The sequence below is a fragment of the Magallana gigas genome, chromosome 1, assembly GCF_963853765.1.
Source record: "Magallana gigas chromosome 1, xbMagGiga1.1, whole genome shotgun sequence".
Lineage (NCBI taxonomy): Eukaryota > Metazoa > Mollusca > Bivalvia > Ostreida > Ostreidae > Magallana > Magallana gigas.
In genome coordinates, this window is record NC_088853.1 from 65,699,982 (window position 1) to 65,724,933 (window position 24,952).

Sequence of the window (24,952 nt, forward strand, 5' to 3'; positions counted from 1 at the left end):
GTTATTTTTGCCTCGTGTAATTTTCGCCCTTTATACACTTGCAAACAGCTTTTCGCCGTCTTAAATTCAATCAGATACTGTTGTGTGTGTAAACTGTATGGAGAGATAATTTGAACCATTAAAATTCGCCCAGTCATGTATATATTCAGTCGCTAACAACAGTTAAGAGGTCATAGAGTGACCCTCCCCCACCCACCCATCACTGATTTATGCCCTGTATCCGGGCGATTAATGTCTACAGGGAACAAAAATATTCATCATTTTGCATAAACCACAATATACTAAAATACCCTAAAAGTTGCATGTTTCTACAGACCTAACAGGAAGTTTATGCTTCCAAGGAGAAGACCCACATAAACACAGCATACAAATAAAAACTGGCTCTTGTGTATGATAAAGAACACCATTTATAAAATTATTAAATTTTTTGATATATTTCATGCACAATATTTGATCAATTTTAAAAAATGCTATCGTCTTATATAAGTTTTTTCTTCATCAAACTATTCTCATGTAATTGCTAACAAATACATTTACAGTGGAAAACAGACAATAGCGTTCTGATCACTCAGGTGTGAAAATCAAAATATTGGCCAGCAGGTGTGAATTGAGAATTTCATTAGCTGGCTAAATTAATTAGAATAAACCAACTGTGATATGGATACACACCGAGACATATCGAAAAAGTTGTGTGGCTTCCCCCTGAATGTCAATGCCAACACAACAGAGCCATATGGAATAGTGCTCGGAAGTAAAATGGTTATGGAAAGAAGCATTTCGAAACAGAGGACACATTTATGACAAATGACGGATATTTTGTACGATCAAAAAATCGACAACGACAGTCAGACACCGTCAGAATCAACAAGCAACAACATATGGTAGTTAGTTTAACCTTTTGTAAACAGAGGTATGTTTGTAATCTCAATATATCTCAATTATGATTTTAGTCAACAAATGGAAAATCGGATGAAAAATTGCATCGTGTGATCCCACCATGATAGAATCGGGGAATGTTCTAGGACAATTTACTTGACTCGAAATCCTTAAGTTTAAAAACGAACGTTCTACCAACTGAGCTAAACTCACTTGCTATATAGTGCTCACTTCCAGCAGAATTATGATTGTTCTAAACCTTTATATAAGGAATAAGGAATCATTCTTTGAGTAATTTGAGGTGATAATTTTGGTCGGGGCGTTGTCAAATCCAATAAAGCTCCGACCGAAATTATCACTTCATAATATTAAAAAAATGATTCCTTATTACACAATGTACTCATATTTATATTATTTCCAATTTGTACAATTTAAAACAACGTATTAAAAGCATAACTTTTCATGTACAACATGCTATGTATTACTACGCGACACAACCAATACCGTTTTTCAGTTATGCTATATGACACGCCCATTTTGTCTCGCTTATCTTTTATGAAGTTATTGGGCTATAACCTTTAAAACTGATTCCTTATGTTATATCACAGACAAAGAAAAGCTGAAAATGTAAATTTAGTTTGTTTAAATTGGGCCTCTCACTGACTTTAATTCTCAGCATTTTCACTATTAAAATGTGCATAACATTATACTACCGGTTTATGTAATACTTGAATTGTAAAATTGGAAAAGATTTAAAGCTATTTCAACAACGTTGACTAAGAAATTAATGGTCTGTTATTCATTTCCAGGTAACTAAGTATTTTCAACAGTATATATTACGTGGCACCTGAAATCTTCGTAAGAACACAAAAAGATAAAAGGGATAACAGGGAAGCAACTCACAATGGAGGGAGGGAAGCAACTCACAATGGAGGAAGGGAAGCAACTCACAATGGAGGAAGGGAAGCAACTCACAATGGAGGAAGGGAAGCAACTCACAATGGAGGAAGGGAAGCAACTCACAATGGAGGAAGAAAACCATCCTTGTAGAAGGAGGCGGATGGACCAGGAGGAGAACAATTCTCCAAAGCTGCATGCAGCTGTCAATCATATTAATGATCTCCCGCCCACAATACTCGTGTACATTCTAAGACAGTTAAGAATGTGTGATTTACTACATAGGGCTTCATTGGTATGCAAACTGTGGCATCAACTGGTGTACGACCCTGACCTTTGGAGGAGGATTGACCTTAAGTATCAACACAAGGTCACTGATACACAGCTGTTGACCTTGACCCAGATAAGTGACAGGGTGACCCACATTGACATCAGTGACACCCTCAATCTGACATCTGAGGCCGTGGAGCATGCTCTGAAGTGTTGCACTCATCTGAGGTCTCTCCATATGTCAAGGTCAGTTTTTGTCCTAAAAATTGTGTCACAATCATGAACATATATATAATATGTAGATATTATGAATTATTTTATTTATATTAAAAAGGTCAAGGACAAATTTTGTCACAGAAATTGTTTTATTCATGCAGTTATATTCATTGATAAATATTTTTTTTACGATGGTCATGCCAAATGCCAATTATCAAGCTAAAGTCCGATGGAGACGGACTAACAACATATATGCCGTCATATTACATGTAAGTAGTCTTTTACTAGTAATTTAAAATTACCAACTGCAGGCTGTCCAGACAATTAACGTTTTTGACAAAGCGATGAAAGAAAAAGGGATTAACAGTCACAGTCCAAATTAAGCTGTATGTCCGTTTTAGCGATGTATCATAATTGTACAAATAATGGCGGAACATCTATACTCATAAATTGAGACTTTTTGCAAATAGACTACGAAATGCCTGCACCACTGTTTCTGATTATATCTTTAATAGTTCGACACTTGTGGGATGATGTCCGTTAGCTGTAACTGAATTATTCCTGATAAGTAGTTATTGTGAAACTAATCAAACAACTTTTTTCATTTTTTGATAAACAAGCCCGAAATAGCAAAAATGAGAGTAATTAAGGTGGTAAACACACGCTTTGGCGGATCCCAGTCAATGGGAGTTTGCATCAAAATGATTATATGTTTGCAATGAAATAATGTAGATTGATTAAGTTAAGAGTGAATATATTTACTCGGAACTTACTTATAGTGCCTATAAAAGTTAAGATTTGACAAACGTTAACTAACAATAATAAGTCAATTCGTTTCTTGAATGCACGATTTTAGTTTTGATGGTTTTGACGCTTGCGAAGCGCGACCTCTGGTGCGGGAATGAGATAGAACTTTCAGGAACGGAGAAACCAAGAACGCGGATTGACTACTTAGCGTTCCTCTAAATGTCAAGCCATATAAATGCGGTTGTTTCTTTATGTTATTTTCAAAGAATAGGTTAAGAAAGCAATTTTAAAAAAATTGGACACAGTAAATACAATGAATGAACAAAATGTGGTTCAACAAATTAAGCATTGTATCCTCTTAATGTGTAAAGTGTTTAATATCATCTACTACATTATGTTGCATTATATTTGTAACGTAAAGGTGTTTACCTTTACCTTGGAAAGCTGCAAATAAAAATCGTTTCCAAATAGAACCATTTTAACAAGGCTTTTGTCTTTCAGTACGAAGAACCTATCTATTTCTTGCGTCAAAACAAGTTTTTTAATTTTATTTTTTTAATGATTTTATTTGAAATTACATACAAATTGCTTGAGGTAATACCTCCGCAGAGGCCCTCTTTGTATACCTTACCTGGGATGCCAGGGGCCCCCTGGATCGGTAACTATGTAACAAAAATATGAACATACCTTATACATTTATATTTTGACAAAGTAAAGTTAATAAAGTGAAGTAATATAATTATAATCATAGTAGATCATACACATATCTAACTTAACAGTGCGAATTTGTCATTTTTTCTTATGTAAAGATTTATTGAAAAAAATATATATGAAAACAATTCTAAGTCAAAATTTAAATACAATTTACGAATATACATGTAATAGGAATTGATAATTGTGAATATAGAAAATATAAAATGCGGTACTATGCGGTAGGACTTGCTTCTACAGTCACAGTTCTTTTTGTCCTATACCGCATGAAAGTACGAGAGCCAGGCCGCCCTCTAGTTAATTATATTCTAATACTAATAATACAATATTAATTTTTTTTAATTATTATTGTTATTACTATTTCATATTTTACAATTTACAGCCTTTCAAAAAGAGTTCTAAGTATACAGTAATCAAAATTGACAGTTTGTGGTTGCTGATTTACAAGGAAAAAGCTTGCAAGCGATGACCTTAAAAAACAAAATTAGGCCTTCATTTGTGACATTGTCTTCTATCAATTTACATTTCATTTTGTATTTAAGAATTTTACATGCAATGAATGATATTACATTGTTTAAAACTACATTGTTTTGGTTTCCATTATAAATAAAACCCAAAACAAGATGTTTCCAAGAAATATTAATTTTAAGTACAGCAGAAACCTTTTTCCAGATGTTTTTTACAAGTATACAGTCGAAAACCATATGTTTTGTATTTTCAATTTCTCGACAATACGTACAATATTTATCAATATTTTTTATACCATTTGCTTAGGTATAGATTATTTGGCAACAGATTGTGCAATAATTTAAAATTAAATTCAGCAATGCTTTTATCATTAATTTTTACAATTTTTTCATCATATATTTTTCGCCAACACAATGAGTTTATATCGCTAAATTCATTTTTCCATTTACTCTCCATGATAGGTTTTTTTGATTTGTCATCAAGTAGTATTTTGTAGAAGAAGCCAGATTTTGTATTACCGATATCTTTTATTTCTTCTTGTAATTTAAAATGAAATTCATTTTTGATATTTATATATCTCCTCCTGCTTGTATCATTATGTATTTTAGAGTGAAAAACGTTTTTTAGTGTTAGATATTCACAAAGATAATTTCTTTTCGATTTTAATATAGTGGCTATTTCATTGAGCGATTTAAAACCATTATCATTCACAAGGTCTTTCACATAATGAAAGCCGCTTTCGAACCAGTTCTGAAAATATAAGACTTTTCCCTTGTCTTTAAAGTTTACATTAAACCAAATATTCTGCCGTAATATTTCGTCCAAAGTATCAATGCTTTTTGGATTTTTGCATTCAATAAATGCAGTAAATACCTCTTTGTAGAATTGTGGAAGTCCTTTCAGACTATTAAAATCAGAAGTGTTTGTTACATATGATTCTAGAATATATTCGATTTTCATCTTATGATTTGCTAAACATGCATTTAAAAATTTACTTAAATTACTCTTATTTTGTGTAAGTTTTGAAATCCAAGCTGCTTTAGTAGCTTTAATTTTGATTTCTGGGTCAATTATTCCTATACCCCCCTCTTTTATCTCGCAAATTAAAGTGTGCCTTTTGATGCGTTCACGATTGCCCCATAAAAATGAAAAAAAAAATTTTTAATGTAATCATTTCCCGGATTTTCTAAAACCGTTGCAGTGAAAATGATTTTTGATAGAATAATCGAGTTTACAATTTGACATTTACCGAAGATAGTAAGTTTCGACACCTCCACGAATCCAGTATCTTTTCCAATTCCTTTAATTTACATATCCAATTTTTTTCGTTACATATATTTTTGTTCAGTCCAACATATATACCTAAGCATTTTAAAGTATCTGTATTTATTCTTACTTGATAAACGTGTGTTTGGCGATCTATTCTTTCTTTAAGAGGTCCTAAAATGATGCATCCCGTTTTAGTCATATTTAAATTTGTGCCCGACATTTTGCCAAAAAAAATTAAAATGTTTAGCGCATTTTCCAATGATAATTGATCTTCCAATGTAAATGTACTATCATCAGCATGTTGTATACATTTAATTTCTTTTTCTAACGAATTAATTTTGAACCCTTTTATATCTCCACAGTTCTGTATTTTTAGATTCAATATTTCCATTACGAATAAAAAGAATAAGGCTGATACTGGACAACACTGTCTTATTCCACGTTCCATTCTACATTTCCGTGACAGCCATCCATTATTTTTACATAAAAACATGGGTTTTTGTAAAGTATTTCTATCCATTTCATAAAGTTCGGCCAGAAATTGAATTTTTGTAGTGTTTTAAATAGGAAGTTCCATTCAACCGAATCGAAGGCTTTTTGAAAATCAGCGAAAAGTAATATGCCAACTTTGTTTCATTTTCACAGTACTCTAGAATATCTAATATAAGTCTAGAATTATTACCTATAAATCGACCTTTGATATACCCTGTTTGGTTTTCATTTATAATATTATCCATTACTTTTTGTAGCCTTTTAGCAAAGACACAAGCTATGATCTTGTAATCTATATTAGTTAAACTGATAGGTCTGTAGTTTTCTATTTTTTCTAGAGAACCTTTTTTATATATAAGTGATAAAATTGAGCATTTTTGTGTTGTGGAAAGTTCACCTTCTTCGAAAGAATGTATCAGAGCATTGTAAAAATATGTTTTTAAGTGTTTCCAAAACATTTTATAAAATTCTACTGGTATACCGTCATTGCCTGGAGATTTATTTTGTTTCATATTGTAAACTGCCTCGGCACATTCTTTTAAAGTGGGAAAAATTTCAATTATTTCTTTTTCTTTATCTGATATTTTGTTATCAAGATTTATTTCACTTAAGTAGTTTTCAATATGCGCATCTGGGACGCGTCTGCTCGAATAGAGATCATCATAAAATATGTAAAGTTGTTTTAAGATTTCATCCGTTTTAGTGTATATATGTCCATTATTATCTACCTTATTGAATACATTATGAGATTGGTGTTTATTTTCAAGCCTAAGAAAGTAGGACGTATTTCTTTCCCCTTCATCGATCCTCTTTGCTCTCGATCTGATCTGTGCGCCTTTCGCTTTATATTTGTATAATTCGTCTAACCCGTTTTCTAATTCTCTCTTCTTTTTGACATTAATTTGTGCATAATCAGAACTTTCAATTTTTTCAATTTCCTTTTCAATCAATTGAATTTTATTTCTTATTGTTTTACCTTTTTGTTTACAAAAATTATACTTAAATTTCTTATCTGTATCTTAATTAAATCCCATTTGATATGCGGATTGATCTCATTTTCTATTTCATCTGGTAGGTTGTTTAAAAAATCATTCATTGTTTTAACATAATTTGCATCGTGTAAAACAGATACATTTAATTTACAAAAGCCTTTTCCTCTTGTGTTACCCGATATTCTAAACTTAAAAACTATTGACAGGTGATCACTCAGTCTGCAATCATTCACATTGGGAGCTTTGCGTAAAAATATGTTAAGAAAGCAATTTAAATTGGACACAGTAAATACAATGAATGAACAAAATTGGCCTATGTGGTTCAACAAATTAAGCATTGTATCATCTTAATGTGTAAAGTGTTTAATATCATTTATTACATTATGTTACATTATATTTGTAACGTAAAGGTGTTTACTTTTACCTTGGAAAGCTGCGAAAAAAAATCGTTTCCAAATAGAACCATTTTAACAAGGCTTTTGTCTTTCAGTAGGAAGAACCTATCGATTTCTTGCGTCAAAACAAGTTAAAAATGACGCGGTTTCAGGCGAAATATGCACCGATTGCGTAGTCTTAGCTCAAAAGTCAGACAAATTTTGTTGATGTCAGAGAGCTGTGGTTGAGTGGCTGACAATGAAATAGACGGGCCTACGTCACATTGCTACCCAAAGTCCAAACTCTTTTTAAAATGGTTCTATCTGTTGCTGCCTGTTGCCCTTATATAGTGTGTTTCAAGTAAGTGGATGACAATCAAATATAAGATGCATGCGGGAAACTTGGTATACGGGCTGTTGATTAGAAAAGTTATCACGTACCATTTCTTAATTAAGTTTTTTCCTCTTTTTTTAAAATTTAAAATACATTAGTCTAATTTCTGTATGTATTTCATTTTATCGGCCTTCTAGTTTATCGTTACGCACATGGACATGCCATATTGATAATGGAAACGGTGATTGTGTTTCTATAAGAAAAATTAGAAACCATGATATACTGACTGGTTTCATTAATTTTTGTTGGTATCAATTTTCATGGATTTTCTGAAAATCACAGTTTCAAGGATACGTAAATTCGTGACCAATGATCCTATCATTACAAAATGTTAGTTGAAATTCAACTACAATAAACATTGTTTTAATTTCGTGGATCAACTTAACAACGAAATCCACGATAATTGGTATTCCTAGGTGCAAGCCCTGATAGAGTAGTGTACTGTCCGCATTGCAACCCTTACCATGGTGTAATTAAAGTGAAGTGTCCGTACAGCTTTAAAGATGTGCATCCAAAAGAAGCAGCCTTAAGTGACAATTTTTTCTGTTATTTAGATGAAAATAAGAAGTTACGACTAAAGAAAAACCATGCATATTATTACCAGGTCCAAGGGGAAATGGCAATTACACAAAGAAAGTGGTGTCACTTTATTGTATGGACAAATAAAGGTCTAGAATTTGAAACAATTTTCTATGATGAAGAACTTTGGGAAAATGTTATGTTACCAAAATTGAATACTTTTTTTTTGCTCTGCAGTGTTACCTGAACTTTTTTCAGACAGAGTTAAACGGGGTCTTAAATTGAAAACTCTGGGCCATGACAGTTAATCCATTTTTTTAAACCCATATGCAAGCTAGTAGGGGTTTTCTTGGGTGTTGTGTATTTTTTCAATGCATTTAAACGGGTAGTAGCTACGATTTTGGAATATTTTTAAAAGTTTTTATTCAGCGAAATAATACTTTAGAATGATAAATTTTGTAACAAAATACAATTTCTGTTATGTCCCAATCGATAGTTTTGACGAACTTGGTCAGTATAGGCAAGTGACTTGAATTTTTGTCTGGTAGAGAAAAATTGAATTAAAGTCCGTTCGTATTCATATGACCTTTTGTGAACTCATTCGACAGCCTCAATAACGCATGCGTAGATTGCTTTATATAGCAGAAGACATGGCCGACACGGGTATGTCAACTCGCGGACGAAAACGTGTTCTCACAGATTCAGTCAGAAAACGAAATCGGCAAAACATTCAGGCGTCTTATAATAAGGCGCGAGTAAATATCGGCGTCAAGTTTGAACGTTGGAAGGGGTTGAAAGACACTCTGAAGCTCGAGAGCCATGCAGATGTCGCGAACGTTTTACTGGACAAGTGAGTATTAAATTTTGAGTAAAGTGTGATAATTCACGATATTATACAGATTATTTCATTAACAAATTTTAATCTAGGCAGAGAAAAACATGCATGCAATCTATGATGTCTTAATTCCTTTCCGAAGCATCTCTATCGATAATGTTAGTTATGGGGTACCCCAAGGGGTAGATGTCATACCGAAAAACATTGTAATGATAGAATTGAATTGGACTTTGAAAAAGGATATCGCAGTTGTTTTGTCATCGATTTATATTGCACACTAGTTATGCTTTATGTTTATTACATAGGTATGAACTGTATAGAAAAGACTGCTTCGGTTCTCCCAAAGGATCTACAGTCGAGCCCATGAGTCCAGCGGGTGCACCTATTACCTCTACCCCAGGACCATCGTCTTTTCCATACAAGTGTGATGTGTCATGAATTACTTCTTCAGAGGCGGAAATAACTGAGTTTATCTTTATTCTGCAAATTTCTCAAAGTTTTTATGTAAACATTTTGATATGCAATGTCTCATTGATATGTTGTGTAGCAGAGAAACTACAAAACATACATAGTAAAAATACCTGATGTCTTACCTTACCTTATGTGGAAGACAACAGTCGATATATATATATAAAAACATTTTCACTACAGATATTCCATAAATGCATGAACTAAGTAATATAATATTTCTGCAGCCAGATAGCTAGAGTCTGGGTAAGGATTTCAGTCCTTTTCCCTCTCAAATATAAGTTTTTCCAATTGAACCATTATTTATCCATGATCCATCCCCACCCACCCCTAAAAAAATTAATATCAAGAGCAAAAGAAATGAATACTAAATAATAATACAGTGCACAAATTCTTGCAAGCGCATTTTTACTTCATTAGGGTCTTCCGTTTCCAACGGAAGACCCTCTTGTTATTCTACGGTTTCTTTTTCTTTATTATTCTTTTTTTTCTTTTTCTGACTTTTTTGGAGCGCTATTTCTCAAAAACTATCCAACCGATTCGCACAAAATTTTCAGGATGGATATAGCATGATCGGCGCTACATTAAATAAAATTTTTAAATGATGACGTCACTTCCGGTTTCAGATATTGACGATTTTGTAAATTTTTTAGGGTCATTTGGTCCACGCATCTCCTCCGAAACTAATCAAGATAGAAGCTTGAAATTTTCAGGGATTGTAGATGAATGTATGTAGATGTACCCACATGCTTCCAATGATGAAAATTGCTAAAGGCCTCCAAGCTCGCCTGAACCTGAAAATTGGCAACTTGTACAAATATGCCCCTCTGTTGTGCCCGTCTCTTCCTCTGGGCCAGGGCCTTTTCTTCTTTTAAATTCTTTCTTTTTCTTTCTTCCGGCGCACCTAGGCGGAAAGGTACACAATGTCCAGGTTCAACGTAAAAGATGTTTTCTTTTTCCTGAATCTCTAAAATGGCTTCCCTGTGTATGCAAATAAGAACGCGACCTTAATTTTGGATCACAAAGTTCTTATGACACACAGAACATTTAAAGATATTAATATATTTAGTATGGACTTTGCTCCAATGGAATTAAGTTTTTTCCTCTTTTTTTAAAATTTAAAATACATTAGTCTAATTTCTGTATGTATTTCATTTTATCGGCCTTCTAGTTTATCGTTACGCACATGGACATGCCATATTGATAATGGAAACGGTGATTGTGTTTCTATAAGAAAAATTAGAAACCATGATATACTGACTGGTTTCATTAATTTTTGTTGGTATCAATTTTCATGGATTTTCTGAAAATCACAGTTTCAAGGATACGTAAATTCGTGACCAATGATCCTATCATTACAAAATGTTAGTTGAAATTCAACTACAATAAACATTGTTTTAATTTCGTGGATCAACTTAACAACGAAATCCACGATAATTGGTATTCAACGAATATTGATTGATGAAACCACAGTACATGAATACCATTTGACTTTAGCATGCCACGCCCTTGTACTTTGGCGACGGCATTGGAACCATCAATCTTTGGATTGCTAAACCATCAGGCTTAGTTTAGACCAATAACGATCTTTGGCGTGGCAGTTTGACTTTAGAGTCCCATTTGCGCTTTGTATTTCTTTGTATACGACATTCATTCATTTTCTGTCCTTTGACTTATTTTTATGGGTCAGATTTTATATCGCATGTATGTGTTAATGTCTTGTCAAATATTTACAACTATATATCTAAAATCCTCGAAATAAATTATCTGTCTCTCCTCCTTCCCCCTCTCTTTCTCTCCCTTCCAGTAAGTCCATGTTGTATGATGGAATCCCAGAGGTGGTGGGGAAGAATTGTCACAGACTTCAGACCCTCGTCATGGACAGTTCCTTACATATCACTGACCGGGGGCTCCTACAGGTACAGTCTAATTCAAAATCACCGACAGGGGCTCCTACAGACTTGTACAAAATCATTGACACGGGGTTCGTACAGGTACAGTATTTTACAAAACCACGGACCATGGGCTCTTGGAGGTACTGTCCTATATAAACAAGTTGCCTTCAGGATCATCCACTCTATAGTAATACACTTATATATGAATCGTAATCAGCAGTTTATTATGACGTGTATCTATTATCCCTTTCACATTCCTAAGATTTAAATCATTCTGAAGGGGGGGGGGTGCTTTTTAGAATCACATTATGCATAAAAAAGGAAGCTTACGTTATTTTACACTTATTATAATGGAAATACGTTGGAATGATGCAAAGCTTTATATCTATTCTTGACCTTTATGCAAATTAAACTTAAAATATGTCACCTATATACGATGCTATAATGAAGTGAACAACTGGCTTACTAGTTAACTTTGAATTAAATAGCGAAACAAAATGTCCAAAGGGGAGCTATATCGATAATTACCGTTTTATCCCTATAAAGCACCCGAAACGTATCTAACATGAAAAAGAGTAAAATGTAAAAAGATGTCAATGAGTTCTATATGATAAAGAGGTAGAATATCAATGTCTAAGAGTAAACATGTATATATTATTCAGTATCCATGTAAAAGTTAAGAAAACATGATATATTATGTGAATAAACATAAGTATATAATTATTTTTTAGATCGCACAGGGCTGTCCTGATCTGAGGAAGATAAACTTATCACTTTGTGGGGCCTTCGTCACAGATAACGGTGTCCTGGCCATCACCGATAATTGTCCGAGGCTGAAAGAGGTCATGCTGGGTTATCTTTCTAAGGTTTGAACATCTCAGTCACTAATTTATGTTACCCATAGTAGGAACATTCATCTTATCTTAAATATAACAACATGTACGTCTTTGATCTTTAGTAAAAACACATTGCTTATTGGAAGTACAAAAACCTTATATAAATGGTAATTGAGGCAGTGCATTGAACATCTTTCATCAGTGGTAATTGAGGAAGTTCAAACAGCTTTCATCAGTGGTATTTGTGGAAGTTCAAACAGCTTTCATCAGTGGTAAATAAGGAAGTACATTGAACAGCTTTCATCAGTGGTAATTGAGGAAGTTCAAGCAGCTTTCATCAGTGGTAAATAAGGAAGTACATTAAACAGTTTTAATCAGTGGTAATTGAGGAAGTTCAAACAGCTTTCATCAGTGGTAAATAAGGAAGTACATTGATCAGCTTTCATCAGTGGTAATTGAGGAAGTTCAAGCAGCTTTCATCAGTGGTAAATAAGGAAGTACATTGAACAGCTTTCATCAGTGGTAATTGAGGAAGTTCAAGCAGCTTTCATCAGTGGTAAATAAGGAAGTACATTGAACAGCTTTCATCAGTGGTATTTGAGGAAGAGCTAGTGCTGAAACGAATGTTCGAATATTCGCGAATGAATAGTAAATTTCTAATATTCGAATGTATATTTAGCATTCGAATATTCGATCAAATGTTAAACACCCATATCAAGCACTGTAAACTATGCAGTATCGTGTTATTTCATTTTACTCGGAACGAAAGTAAATATAAAGCCATATATGACTGCCATGCTTGGTAGAGTCTATTACTTAACCCAGTAATAGACTCCTCCGCCATGCGTGTTTACCTTGAAAGTAAAAGCAGGGTTTACATCGAACGGAGACAAACATTCTGGATTTTTCAATTCATGTCAGACGCTGAAGAAAAAAAATTGCTTAACTGTTTGAACGAGTGTGAGCTACGGAGAGTTAATATAGAAAGGTACATCCAAAGCTTTTTTTAAAAGATACTTCGATATAATTTGGTTTTTTTTTTAAATAAACAGAACATTTCCGGAGTTATGAGCGTTATAAGTTTTCTGTTTAATACTATATCAAACATGGCGGAAATATTTGGACTGACTTACGAAGTTACGTATCAGTCTCATCAGAGACATAAATAACATTATTTATGTCTCTGGTCTCATCCAGGAGTCAGGACTGCAGTATATTCAGTATAATATGTTTTACGGTGTGACCGTTGGGGCGAGCGCAGAAGGAGCCACACATCTGTCATCATTGTTAAATGCAACCCGTGGACTTAACCAAACCAAAAAACTTTGGCTTTGTCTCGAAAACTTTTACCACCGCAAGGAACCGGAAGATATCAAACTTTTATTCCAATGGTCCCTTCCTAGGCTTATACACTTAAACAAAAAACTACCACTGAGCATTAATAACATGTTAAACAGACTTATTAAAATATTTTGATAAACACAAAACCGGTTTTTTTTTATCTCTTCTTTACCTTTTAATAATGATCATTAAATCAATAAATTGTATGTCTGTGTTATTTCTCATTTTGTTCCTTGTTGTTACCGGTGTTTTAATTATTTTCCTCTGTGACATCAATTTTGTTTTTAATCTTTTTAATTTTTGTACGCTATATAAGCCTTGTAGACATATGTGCCCCCCCCCCCTCTTTTTAGTGTGTGATATCCAATATTATTGAAAGGTTTGACAACATAATAATGCAACTATAACAAATACATGTAGATATTTTAACAGTTAAATTTTTTCTATTATTTATTAATTACAAAATGACGTGGCTACACGTAGATCTAATAACGATTAGACTTTTCTTTTTTGATAATTTTTTGTCACCTACCTAACGTATACAATGATTGGATCAATACGACAATAAATTTAGCATGGAACTAGCTTGTGTATTTACTGAGCAAAAAAAAATCGAAACAAAACTAATCAGCCAAAGAGTCACCGTTAATAGCGAGCGCAGTATCAGTATTAGTGACTCCCTACTGAGTACATCCTACACGTTACATTCAGTACAGATGCTTGATCCACCTCTAAATGTATCGCGGGAATATAAAAAGCGAGATCACTGTGACGTCATACTTAACTTTTTGCGCTCGACAGTTTTCGTAAATTGTCGGACAAATTGGGGGAAGGAAATGACGTCATAGGTACAGTTTTTTACGTAAGCATATGTGTTGTTTACTTTAATGTTTTTAAAAGGATTTTTTATTGTTAAATGAAAATGATGTATGCGATTTACAGGTAAGAATTTTCCTTAGAAACGCTTCTGTTCCACCATGTTGCTATGCACCGCAAAGGATCACTGGGATAGTAGAACGTTTTCACGTGGCCTCATAAAAATTTCTTTGAACAATGTGCAGATTTCAACTCGAATTTCCTCCGTTCGTACACGTTGTCTATGGAGCTCGCTATGCGAGCGGCGCTTCGCGCCGCCTCGCTGCGCTCGCTATAACTAAATGTCGCGTGCTCAGTCTACATTATGACGTCATGTTTCAGACGTAAAACGTACACGTTTTGTCTTCGGAAATAGCCGAAGAGAGTTACGTTATTCCGAACTTTTTTAAAAATTTCTTCTTTCATTGTTTATCAATTTAGTTCATATAAATGCCGCGGTAATAAATATGAATACTTTATTCAGTATCTAAAATTACAGTCCCCTGATCTTAATATTTTTATTTTCCATCTAATAATTTGATAAGACATACACAGAACTAGTCGTGTTTCTTGATTAAAGCACTTTTGAAACTTATCTGGTGTCCTCTTTTATTTCTTTTTTAATTCAAATTACCTTCTATTTAAATACTGGAACATTTTAATCGAGTTTAGGGGCAACAAACATCGATAAGTACCGGTCAAACAATGATCGAATTAACTTTTTAAAAACAAAATGGCTGCCAATATGGCGGCGCCCATGGCTGGAAGAAAATTTTTTTGGCCTTAGTACCCCTGATTCAACTTTCATTTTTCAATGATTTTTTTATATATACGTGTTACCATTAATCCTCGCTTCGCGAGGCGGGCTTCGCCCGCCTCTCGCTGCGCTCGGTATTATTAAAGAAGTAATAAATCTTTTGATTGTAGTTGATGAAATTTTTTAAAAAATCGTTATATTATTATTTGCTTAAAAATTAAATGCGTACCCAATATATTCAATAGATACTCATGCATTAAGTGTCAACTTCGAACTGACATGTTTAAGCAGTCTACACATACACCCACTTAGTATTTACAAACTATCATTTATGCTTAATACATTGTCTATGACGTCTACGAATATTCGAATACGAATCGAATAGCACTCACGAATATTCAAATACTGATTTATTCGTTTCAGCACTAGGAAGAGCACTGGTTAGCTTTCATCAGTGGTAATTGTGAAAGTACATTGAACACATTTCATTAGTGGTATTTGTGGAAGTACATTGAACGGCTTTCATCAGTTGTAATTGTGAAAGTACAAACACCTTTAATCAGTGGTATTTGTGGAGGTACATAGAACAGCATTTGTGAAAGTACATTAAACAGCTTTCATCAGTGGTAATTGTGGAAGTACAAACACCTTTTATCAGTGGTAATTGAGGAGGAACAATCAGCTTTCATCAGTGGTATTTGTAGAAGTACATTGAACAGCTTTCATCAGTGTTATTTGTGCAAGTGCATTGAACAGCTTTCATCAGTGTTATTTGTGCAAGTGCATTGATCAGCTTTCATTAGTGGTATTTGTGGAAGTACATTGAACAGCTTTCATCAGTGTTATTTGTGGAAGTACATTGAACAGCTTTCATCATTGGTATATGTGGAAGTACATTGTACAGCTTTCGTCAGTGGTATTTGAAGCATATTCAACAGCCTTCATCAGTGGTATTTGTGGAAGTACATTGAACAGCTTTCATCAGTGGTATATGTGGAAGTACATTGAACAGCTTTCATCAGTGTTATTTGTGCAAGTGCATTGAACAGCTTTCATCATTGGTATATGTGGAAGTACATTGAACAGCTTTCATCAGTGTTATTTGTGCAAGAGCATTGTACAGCTTTCATCAGTGTTAGTTGTGCAAGTGCATTGAACAGCTTTCATCAGTGTTATTTGTGGAAGTACATTGTACAGCTTTCATCAGTGTTATTTGTGCAAATGCATTGAACAGCTTTCATCAGTGGTATTTGTAAAAGTACATTGAACAGCTTTCATCAGTGTTATTTGTGCAAGTGCAATGAACAGCTTTCATCAGTGGTATTTGTGGCTGTACATTGAACAGCTTTCATCATTGTTATTTGTGCAAGTGCATTGAACAGCTTTCATTAGTGGTATTTGTGGAAGTACATTAAACAGCGTTCATCAGTGTTATTTGTGCAAGTGCATTGAACAGCTTTTATTAGTGGTATTTTTGGAAGTACATTGTACAGCTTTCATCAGTGGTATTTGTGGAAGTACATTGAACAGCTTTCATTAGTGTTATTTGTGCAAGTGCATTGAACAGCTTTCATCAGTGGTATATGTGGAAGTACATTGTACAGCTTTCGTCAGTGGTATTTGAGGCATATTCAACAGCCTTCATCAGTGGTATTTGTGGAAGTATATTGAGCAGCTTTCATCAGTGGTATTTGAGGAAGTATATTAAACACCTTTCATCACAGTGGTTATTGATGAAGAAAAAAAACACTTTTCATCAGTTATTGAGAAGGGACAATCACCATTCAACAGTGGTAATTGAGGAAGTACAAACATTATTCATCAGTGGTAATTGAGGAAGTACATACACCATTTATCAGTGGTTATTGAGGAAGTACAACACCTTTCATTAGTGGTTTTTTAACATTACACTACTATCTATAATTTAAATATATCTGTGATTAGAAGAATGAACATATCAGATTACGCCTCTTATCAATAGTATTAGTACATAAATGGAACTCACTATTGAGGCGTGAACAAATTTTTGTAAGAAGAATGAATACATCTCTTATTTGAACATCTTTCTATCTCAGATAAGAATGTCTCTTGTTTTTGGCATGGCCACGATTTTGTGTCTGAGGTTCATGTATGTGTGACCTAATCTGAGGTATTAACATATTTGTTGACAGAGATATGATCACTCCTCAATTGTATAAATTATGAACACAAATACACAATTTATCTGGGAATTGTTTGCATAACAAAAATGAAAGCTAGCACAAATAATTCAAAAGATGATCTTTTTTCTAGAGAGAGGTACATTGACTCAATGCACCTGTCAAATTTTGATATCAACACATTTTTCTAGCTATAAAGATCCGAATTCAGCTTTTATATACTAAGTATGCATTAACTCTGAACACATTAATTTTGTATCCCTACTCCGAAGGGTATACGGTACTTTTTTCCATTTGTGTTTCGTGTGTGTGTCTGTTTGTCCATATCAAATTCACAGAATTAATTTCTGTTGCATTTTTCTCAGCAACCTTTCATTACAGATTCTCGAAATTTTAACGCACTCGTTTTTAAAAAGTCATGTGATGGGATTTATTTTTGTGCCAATAATTTCAAGACGTCAACTTCCTGTTAACAGACAAATTTTTGTATGTAGGCCTCAGTGTCCTCTAAAATAAACACAATTTAAACATAAAATTTATTTTTTCTTAACGCGGCAGGATTTTGGCTCAAATCATTGTAATTTTTAGTTAAACCTTAAAGTTCCATCTGTTAAAGAGGCATAATCACGATTTTGGTCAAAAATTATTTTTCCCATTTTGATTTTTACAATGCTTCAGAAAGGCATTTTTAATAGTCAACCAAAATTTGAGTGTCATTCGTTGAGTAATAAGGGAGTTAAAGTGCTTACAAATCTTTTCTATGTTAACAAAGTGTTTGTTTACATTTTGCATGTTGAAGTTAAAACTCAAGTTTAAGACCTAAAATGAATGTGTTAAACGTTAAGAACTGTTTATTTATGCTTAAAGTGAATCAGAAGATAGCTAGCTGACAAAGCAGCTTTAAAATATTGTAACTAGTATATTGAACCAGTTTAAACAAAAACAGGGTACGATCCATGTTATTTACATGACAAAGAATTGTGAGCCCTGTATCTTGCTTATAACTCTACGACTGACTCAAAGAACTATATATGATATTAATTAGTCAAATTTGGCCTCCATAATTCGCTATTATTAAAATGATTCAGGTACATTAATTTGTTGTGTTAATTTATAAAAGAGTTGATATAAAATATGTTTTTCACCTATTTATTTGATTTATATGCACTCACTGGCAGTATATGACGTCAGAAGTGACGCTATTTTTATAATTAAATCAAAAATCAGTCAAAAATTGTCATTTTTCTTATGTTTTTTTTCGAATGGGATACATAGAGCGACTCTTTGAACAAGAACGAACTTTTTGGCACTTATAAGTATTGGAGAGATACATCTTTAGTGAAAATATTTTGTTTGTTCAAGCAGTCGCTCAATGTTTCCTTTAAAAAAAACTGCTTCAAAACAAGTCGTTTTATCCTAGAAATGAGAAAATGGCGGGAAAAGGTAAACTTTATGATGTCATATTTTTAAATTGTGGGCACTAAAACCAAAATGAAAATTATGAAAAAACTTCAAATGTATATTTGTACAAATAAAACATAGAATTACAGTAAATTGACAATATTCATTTAAGGGGGCCATTTTAGGCTCAAACCATATATAGTCCTTTCATTTGATCACTAGAAATGCATTCCTAAAACATTAAATTATAAAAACAGAAAAATAGAATTTAAACAAATTCGTGACGATGCCTCTTTAAGTTACTTCCTCTTTTTTCTAACAACTATATATAGACTATATATTATGTTTGTAATGTTGTTTTCCTCTGTTGTCAAGGTGACAGACACTTCCTGTGTCAGGTTGTGTGAGATGTGTCCTGACCTTGAGGTTGTGTCCTTGGTGTCATCTGGGGTCGGGCAGAAGGGAGTCCAAGCTCTCACAAAGGTACGGTTAAGAGAAGAGACACAAATGTTTTTGTCATTCAACTTTCATTGTGGACATTTGTGTCAACATTTTGAAAATTAACATTTTTAACCGGGTTTTCCAACTGAAAAATCCGGTTATTAAAATGGTGAAAATGGCGGGCGGGCGGGCAGCTGTCGAAAGGGTACCCGTATTGTACGGATAACTCCTCCTACAGTTTTCAAGATAGGAAGTTGTGCATAATGCAAGGATTTTGATTTCTGATACTTTATGGAAAAAACACCAGTTTTTGAACTTAGCCATTTTTTGGCAAAATATTGCATATAGGGTACCCTCATTGTACGGATAACTCCTCCTAGAGTGTTTGAGATACACAGTTGTTCGTTTGCAAAATCAATTGCACATGCACATGCAGAACTATGCATATTGCTAGAACTTTGATTTCTGATAATTTGTGAAATAAATACCAGCTTTTGAACTTAGTAATTTTTTTAGCAAAATATTGCATATAGGGTACTCCATTTCACTGGATACGGGTTGACATGGATTATGGATACAGTTCAAATAAAAGAAAACCCGGTTTGCTGTCTCATTGACAGCTTTTCGCTGAATTGTTATTTAGATGATCAAATGCTAATTTATTTATAATGTTTATATTTCATTAAAAAATTTCAAATATTTCTTTTTTCTAAGCTAACTCGAAGCATAGAGCACACAACAGCAATTCAATGTTTAAGTTCACTCACACGGAAAATTGAAAAGAAGCTTAAGGTTAATTTTGCAAGTGATTAATTTCTCACTTTGGTTAAAAGAGCTACATGGTTATAGACATTTTTATCTCCTTGTGAAGAAGAGCTTTATATAAAGATATAGCAAAGTATTCAAAGTTTAAAGCTAAAATACATGGGAGTTTTCTTTAACAAATTAAAGGTTATATCTTAAAAATTCAAATTTAAAAACTAAAAGCTAATTTGTTGACCAAACTTACCACAAGCTTAACTATATCCTGCTCAACAATTTTTATACAAGTAATGCCACGCAGTAGATAAGAAATCAGTATTTTACATATATATTTTGGTTTACAGCTCCGAAAGCTTAAGGTCCTTGACATCTCCAGCCTTCTTGGCATCTCGCCAGCAGATGTCGCCTCCCTGACCCACTATTGCCCGGACCTTGAGGAGATGAACGTATCCAGGAACCCACAGATAGATGACGCGTGTCTGCTGCAGGTTGTTAAGTATGGACACAAGCTCCACCTATTGAAGTGTGCGACCTGTCACGTCACTGACCATTGTAAGTGGATCAAAAATAGCCCCCCCCCCTTCCTTCCTACCTAAAGACCATTCTTTCCCACATCCATCCCCACAAAAGAAATTTATTGATAGACAACATATATATTTCCCTGAAAGGCTTGTAAATGAAATTTAAAGCAATAGGAGCTGAATTATTCATGTTTATATTTCCAACCCTACTCCCCCTTCCCTTCTTAAAAAAAGAAAAGTTTGATTTAGATTTTTTTACTTCATAAGAGGTTTTTTAGAGCAAATTATGAGCTACAATTCTCATGTTGATTACCTTTGGTTTCAAAATAGAACTTGACAAACATGAATACCGGAGGGAAGGGGGTAGGGTAGTGCCGCAATTGGGGGTCGAATTTTTATGTAGGAATATAGAGAAAATCCTCAAAAATCTTCTTGAAAACATTTACAAATGCAGTCAGAACAGCTGTAATGTGTGTGGAAGCATTCTCAGGTAGTGTAGATTCAATGTAGATGTAGTGTAGTTTGTTCAAATCATGATTCCCAGGGGTAGGGTAGGGCCAGAATTGAGAGAATAGAATTTTACATAAGAAATCAAATATTCTCAATAACTCATGTGTAATAATCTACGGCATAACTTAAATGCAAGCTTCTAGACATGTTCGTTGATTCTGAATTGAATAGACTGTAGCACTGGGTCAATCATTGGGCCCCGCAAGGGTACATAGTATGATGTAGGTTTATATATATATATATATATATATATATATATATATATATATATATATATATACATATATATATATATATATATATATATATATATATATATATATATATATATATATATATATATATATATATATATGACCAGTTGCTTAAGATCTTCTTGAGGACTGTGATGCTTAAAGGGACCTGGACACGATTTCAAATGAATTTTTTTTTCATTTCTTTGTATAAAATTGTTTACTTTTGTATTTTGAATGAATCACCATGCGAGAAAGGGAGGAAAGAAGTCATTGTTATGTAAACAAAGCTCAAGTCTACTTATTTACAGAAATTGCCATTTCTTTATAAAATAACTTGTGGAAACAAGACAGACTGATTCAATGGGTTCATAAATAAATTCATCACAACAAACAGCAACATTAGATTGAAACTTATACCAATACAAATATGTAAACATTAACAGGACTCGAGCTTTGTATACAAAACGAAGAATTCTAACCTTTGTAACTTGCTTGTACCTCGATATTTGACTTACAAATTTTGTCAAATCATTGAAAACATCTACATTAACAATTCTAGACATAAAAAATGCCAAACAATTTTTGGAAATTTTGAGTTTTAAATCGTGTCCAAGTCCTTTTTGATACATGATGTATATGACATGGCAATTAAATCATCCTGTTATAAAAGACTACCTGGAATATAAGAGAGAGAGAGCGAAAAAGAGAGAGAGAGAGAGAGAGAGAGAGAGAGAGAGAGAAATTTGAAAATCTCTTTATACAGGATTTATTCTTCTACATTTTCCCGATACTGTGGTTTCATTAATATTCAAGGGCATCAATTTTCATGGATAAAATGATAATCCCAGTTTCAAGGATACGCAAATTCGTGGCCAATGACCCTATCAATACAAAATGTTAATAAAAATTGCCCTTCAATGAGCATTTAATTTCGTGGATTAACTAAACAACGGAATCCACGAAGATTGGTATTCAACGAATATTGATGAAACCACAGTATTTTGCATATGACTACATAAGCTGATTTTATAATGGTTGCTGCTCAGGTGAGCAATGTGGCCCATGGGCCTCTTGTTTTATTTTTTAATCAAAAAACATTGAAAACATAAACATGCCTGAGTAAAAAGTCAAATGCATTGTTTGTTTTAATATTTAGTTATAAATGCTCGAATATGGTGATGGTGAGTCCCGGTGACCCCATGGTCTTTCACATATACTAGACTTAAGTGTCTTTTCACAAATGTTTATTTGAAAATAAAATTTGGTGCTTTGACACCACATTTAATTTTTTGATAAATATTTGTTGAAATACATAACCAAGGAATGATCGATGTTTTTCTTCTGCTTCTACTTAAATGTTTGGGTATTTTTTAGTTATTTTAAATGAAGTTTGAGAGAGAGAGAGAGAGAGAGAGAGAGAGAGAGAGAGAGAGAATTGATCATAATTCCACGGACATTATCACTCCCTTCCTATTAAAGTTGTTTTCATCGGTATTTTTCAGTTAATTTAAACTAGACTTTGACCCGTGCGTGCACGGGTTGACATTGCATATGATATCGGACATTTACAAAATAGATACATCGAAAGACCATATATTGTTGATATTTGCATAACCAAACTTCAAGCCTACAATAATTCTATTAATTTCACTACACTCTGCTGAGTTGAAATGATTTAACTGTGTCTCTGGAAAGGCCCTCACCACATAGTTAAAATGCCCCCATATACCCGTAATGTAGCAGTAAATTGCAGAATCGCTCCAAAACGATTTTGTAGAAAATTAATAAAGTTTCATTGAAAATAACAGTCAAAATGATCACAACAAACCATTTTGAAGCTGTAAATACCTTTCTTCGAAAAGTTTAATTATATAATTGCAGAATTCAACATATTTTAACAACGTTTTTACACACTATGTTGACATTCGAAACTCTCGGGATTTTTTTTTATAGTAAATGCACTGTGTTAGAGTTTTCTCCCGTATTTTCTTTGATGAACGGAAAAAATTTCCAATGAAAATTAACACGCATTTATTTTATCGTTTCCAAGTTTATCCATGCAATTGTGATATTGTGGAAATGTAATCCACATGCGCAAGATTGTAAAATCCAAAATATTCAGATGATTTTCGGAATGTTTTGAGGAATTTTCGTTGATTATTAATCAATGAAGCTTGATTGAGAACAAATGAAAACAAATTGTTAATCTTCAAGTACCAATGATGTTTAAAATATATAAAACAAAAGACAGTACTCTTCCGATTTATCGGTATTAAAGCTAAAAAATTCGAGTATATTATTCTAATATACTATGAGAGAGAGAGAGAGAGAGAGAGAGAGAGAGAGAGAGAGAGAGAGAGAGAGAGAGAGAGAAACAGAGGGAGAATGAGAGAGAGAGAGAGAATTGATCATTATTCCACAGACTTTATTACTCTTTTTCTATCAAAGTTGATTACATATTTGCCTCCTACCCTCTTTTCCAATAACCTTTGACAAAATCACATAAATAGCCTTCTTTGATTTTATTCTACTGTACACTATTTTTTAAAATAAGTTTTCCACTTATCGTCTTTGTTGCTTTTAAATAAGAGTTCAAGGTGTTATAGTATTTTTTAAAATAAGTTTTCCACTTATCGTCTTTGTTGCTTTTAAATAAGAGTTAAAGGTGTTATAGTCTGTATTAGGTATATTACAGGCTCAGCACTGTCATGCTCCTACAAGCACTAGCTAGTAGGTCAACCCTTAAATCAAGTTCAGTCTGTATAGAGCGTTGGTTTTTAAACTGAAGTGTCCCCTGTTCGAGCCTAGCTGTGGACATTCTGCTCTTCTATTACAAAACATTATAAATTCAAACATCCTAATGCTTGCAGATGAAAAAAAAAAGGAATTTGTACATAATGTTTTATATTTTGTTGATAAAAAATATATCTGAATACATGTATAGTTTTCCCACATGCCAAGACTAATTACATAAATTACCGTACGCGCGCGTGCTCTATCTCACTCCTAAACGTAAAATGTTTTCGCTTTTTGGAGAAAGCTATAATAGCGGAGAACGTGCTCCAAATTTTCTAAAACCTCAGATTTTAAAGTTGTACTCATCAGCAGAGCAGTACGGAGAGAACTAGTTTTACATTATTACGAATATAATAAAGAAGTTTTGTAACCTCAGGGCCTGAAAACAACAATTTGTTTTATTACAGTTATGAGTGAAGTCGGAAAGCTCACAAACACCCTGAAGAACTTGGACATTGGGTGGTGCCAAGTGACCGACGACGGAATCCGCACGCTGTCCGCCACCTGTCAGTCCCTGCGGTACCTCGGTCTGATTCAATGTAGTGCTGTCACCGCAGCGACAATGGAGGAACTCATGGCGAAATATCCACAGATCAAGTACCGTTTTCCGGACATTGAACGACCTGTTTTTTATAATGAGCCTACAACTGCATTTCCTTATGCATTTTGCAAGTACAATGTGAAGTAATGCATTGCATTTGCCATTACTTCATAAATTTGGGTATTTAATTACCATTACTTGATTTTCTTGAAGTAATGCATTACATCACCATTACATGAGTAAAGTAATGCATAAATATACCATTACCATTACTTTGTTTTAAAAAAGTAAAGCTAATATAGATTTTTTGCTAATGTTTCAAATATAAAACACTCTTTAACATATTCACAGGTTTATGGTTCAGTATCAGGTT

At 33.4% G+C, this 24,952-nt stretch overlaps 1 protein-coding gene across 2 annotated transcripts; it reads left to right on the forward strand.

Annotated features, from left to right (window-relative positions):
• The first annotated feature begins 675 nt into the window (after positions 1 to 675).
• On the forward strand, positions 676 to 24,952 carry LOC109619985 (F-box/LRR-repeat protein 17). Of its 2 annotated transcripts, none has more exons than XM_034464730.2 (7): positions 676 to 910; positions 1,686 to 2,528; positions 11,336 to 11,447; positions 12,155 to 12,289; positions 19,148 to 19,255; positions 20,320 to 20,527; positions 24,446 to 24,952. In XM_034464730.2, the coding sequence occupies exons 2-7, from the start codon at positions 2,464 to 2,466 to the stop codon at positions 24,724 to 24,726; spliced, it is 909 nt and encodes a 302-aa protein (XP_034320621.2). In that variant the 5' UTR covers positions 676 to 910; positions 1,686 to 2,463; the 3' UTR covers positions 24,727 to 24,952. The 2 variants fall into 2 exon arrangements, with proteins under 2 accessions (XP_034320621.2, XP_065942456.1); XM_066086384.1 differs by having other exon boundaries at positions 676 to 881.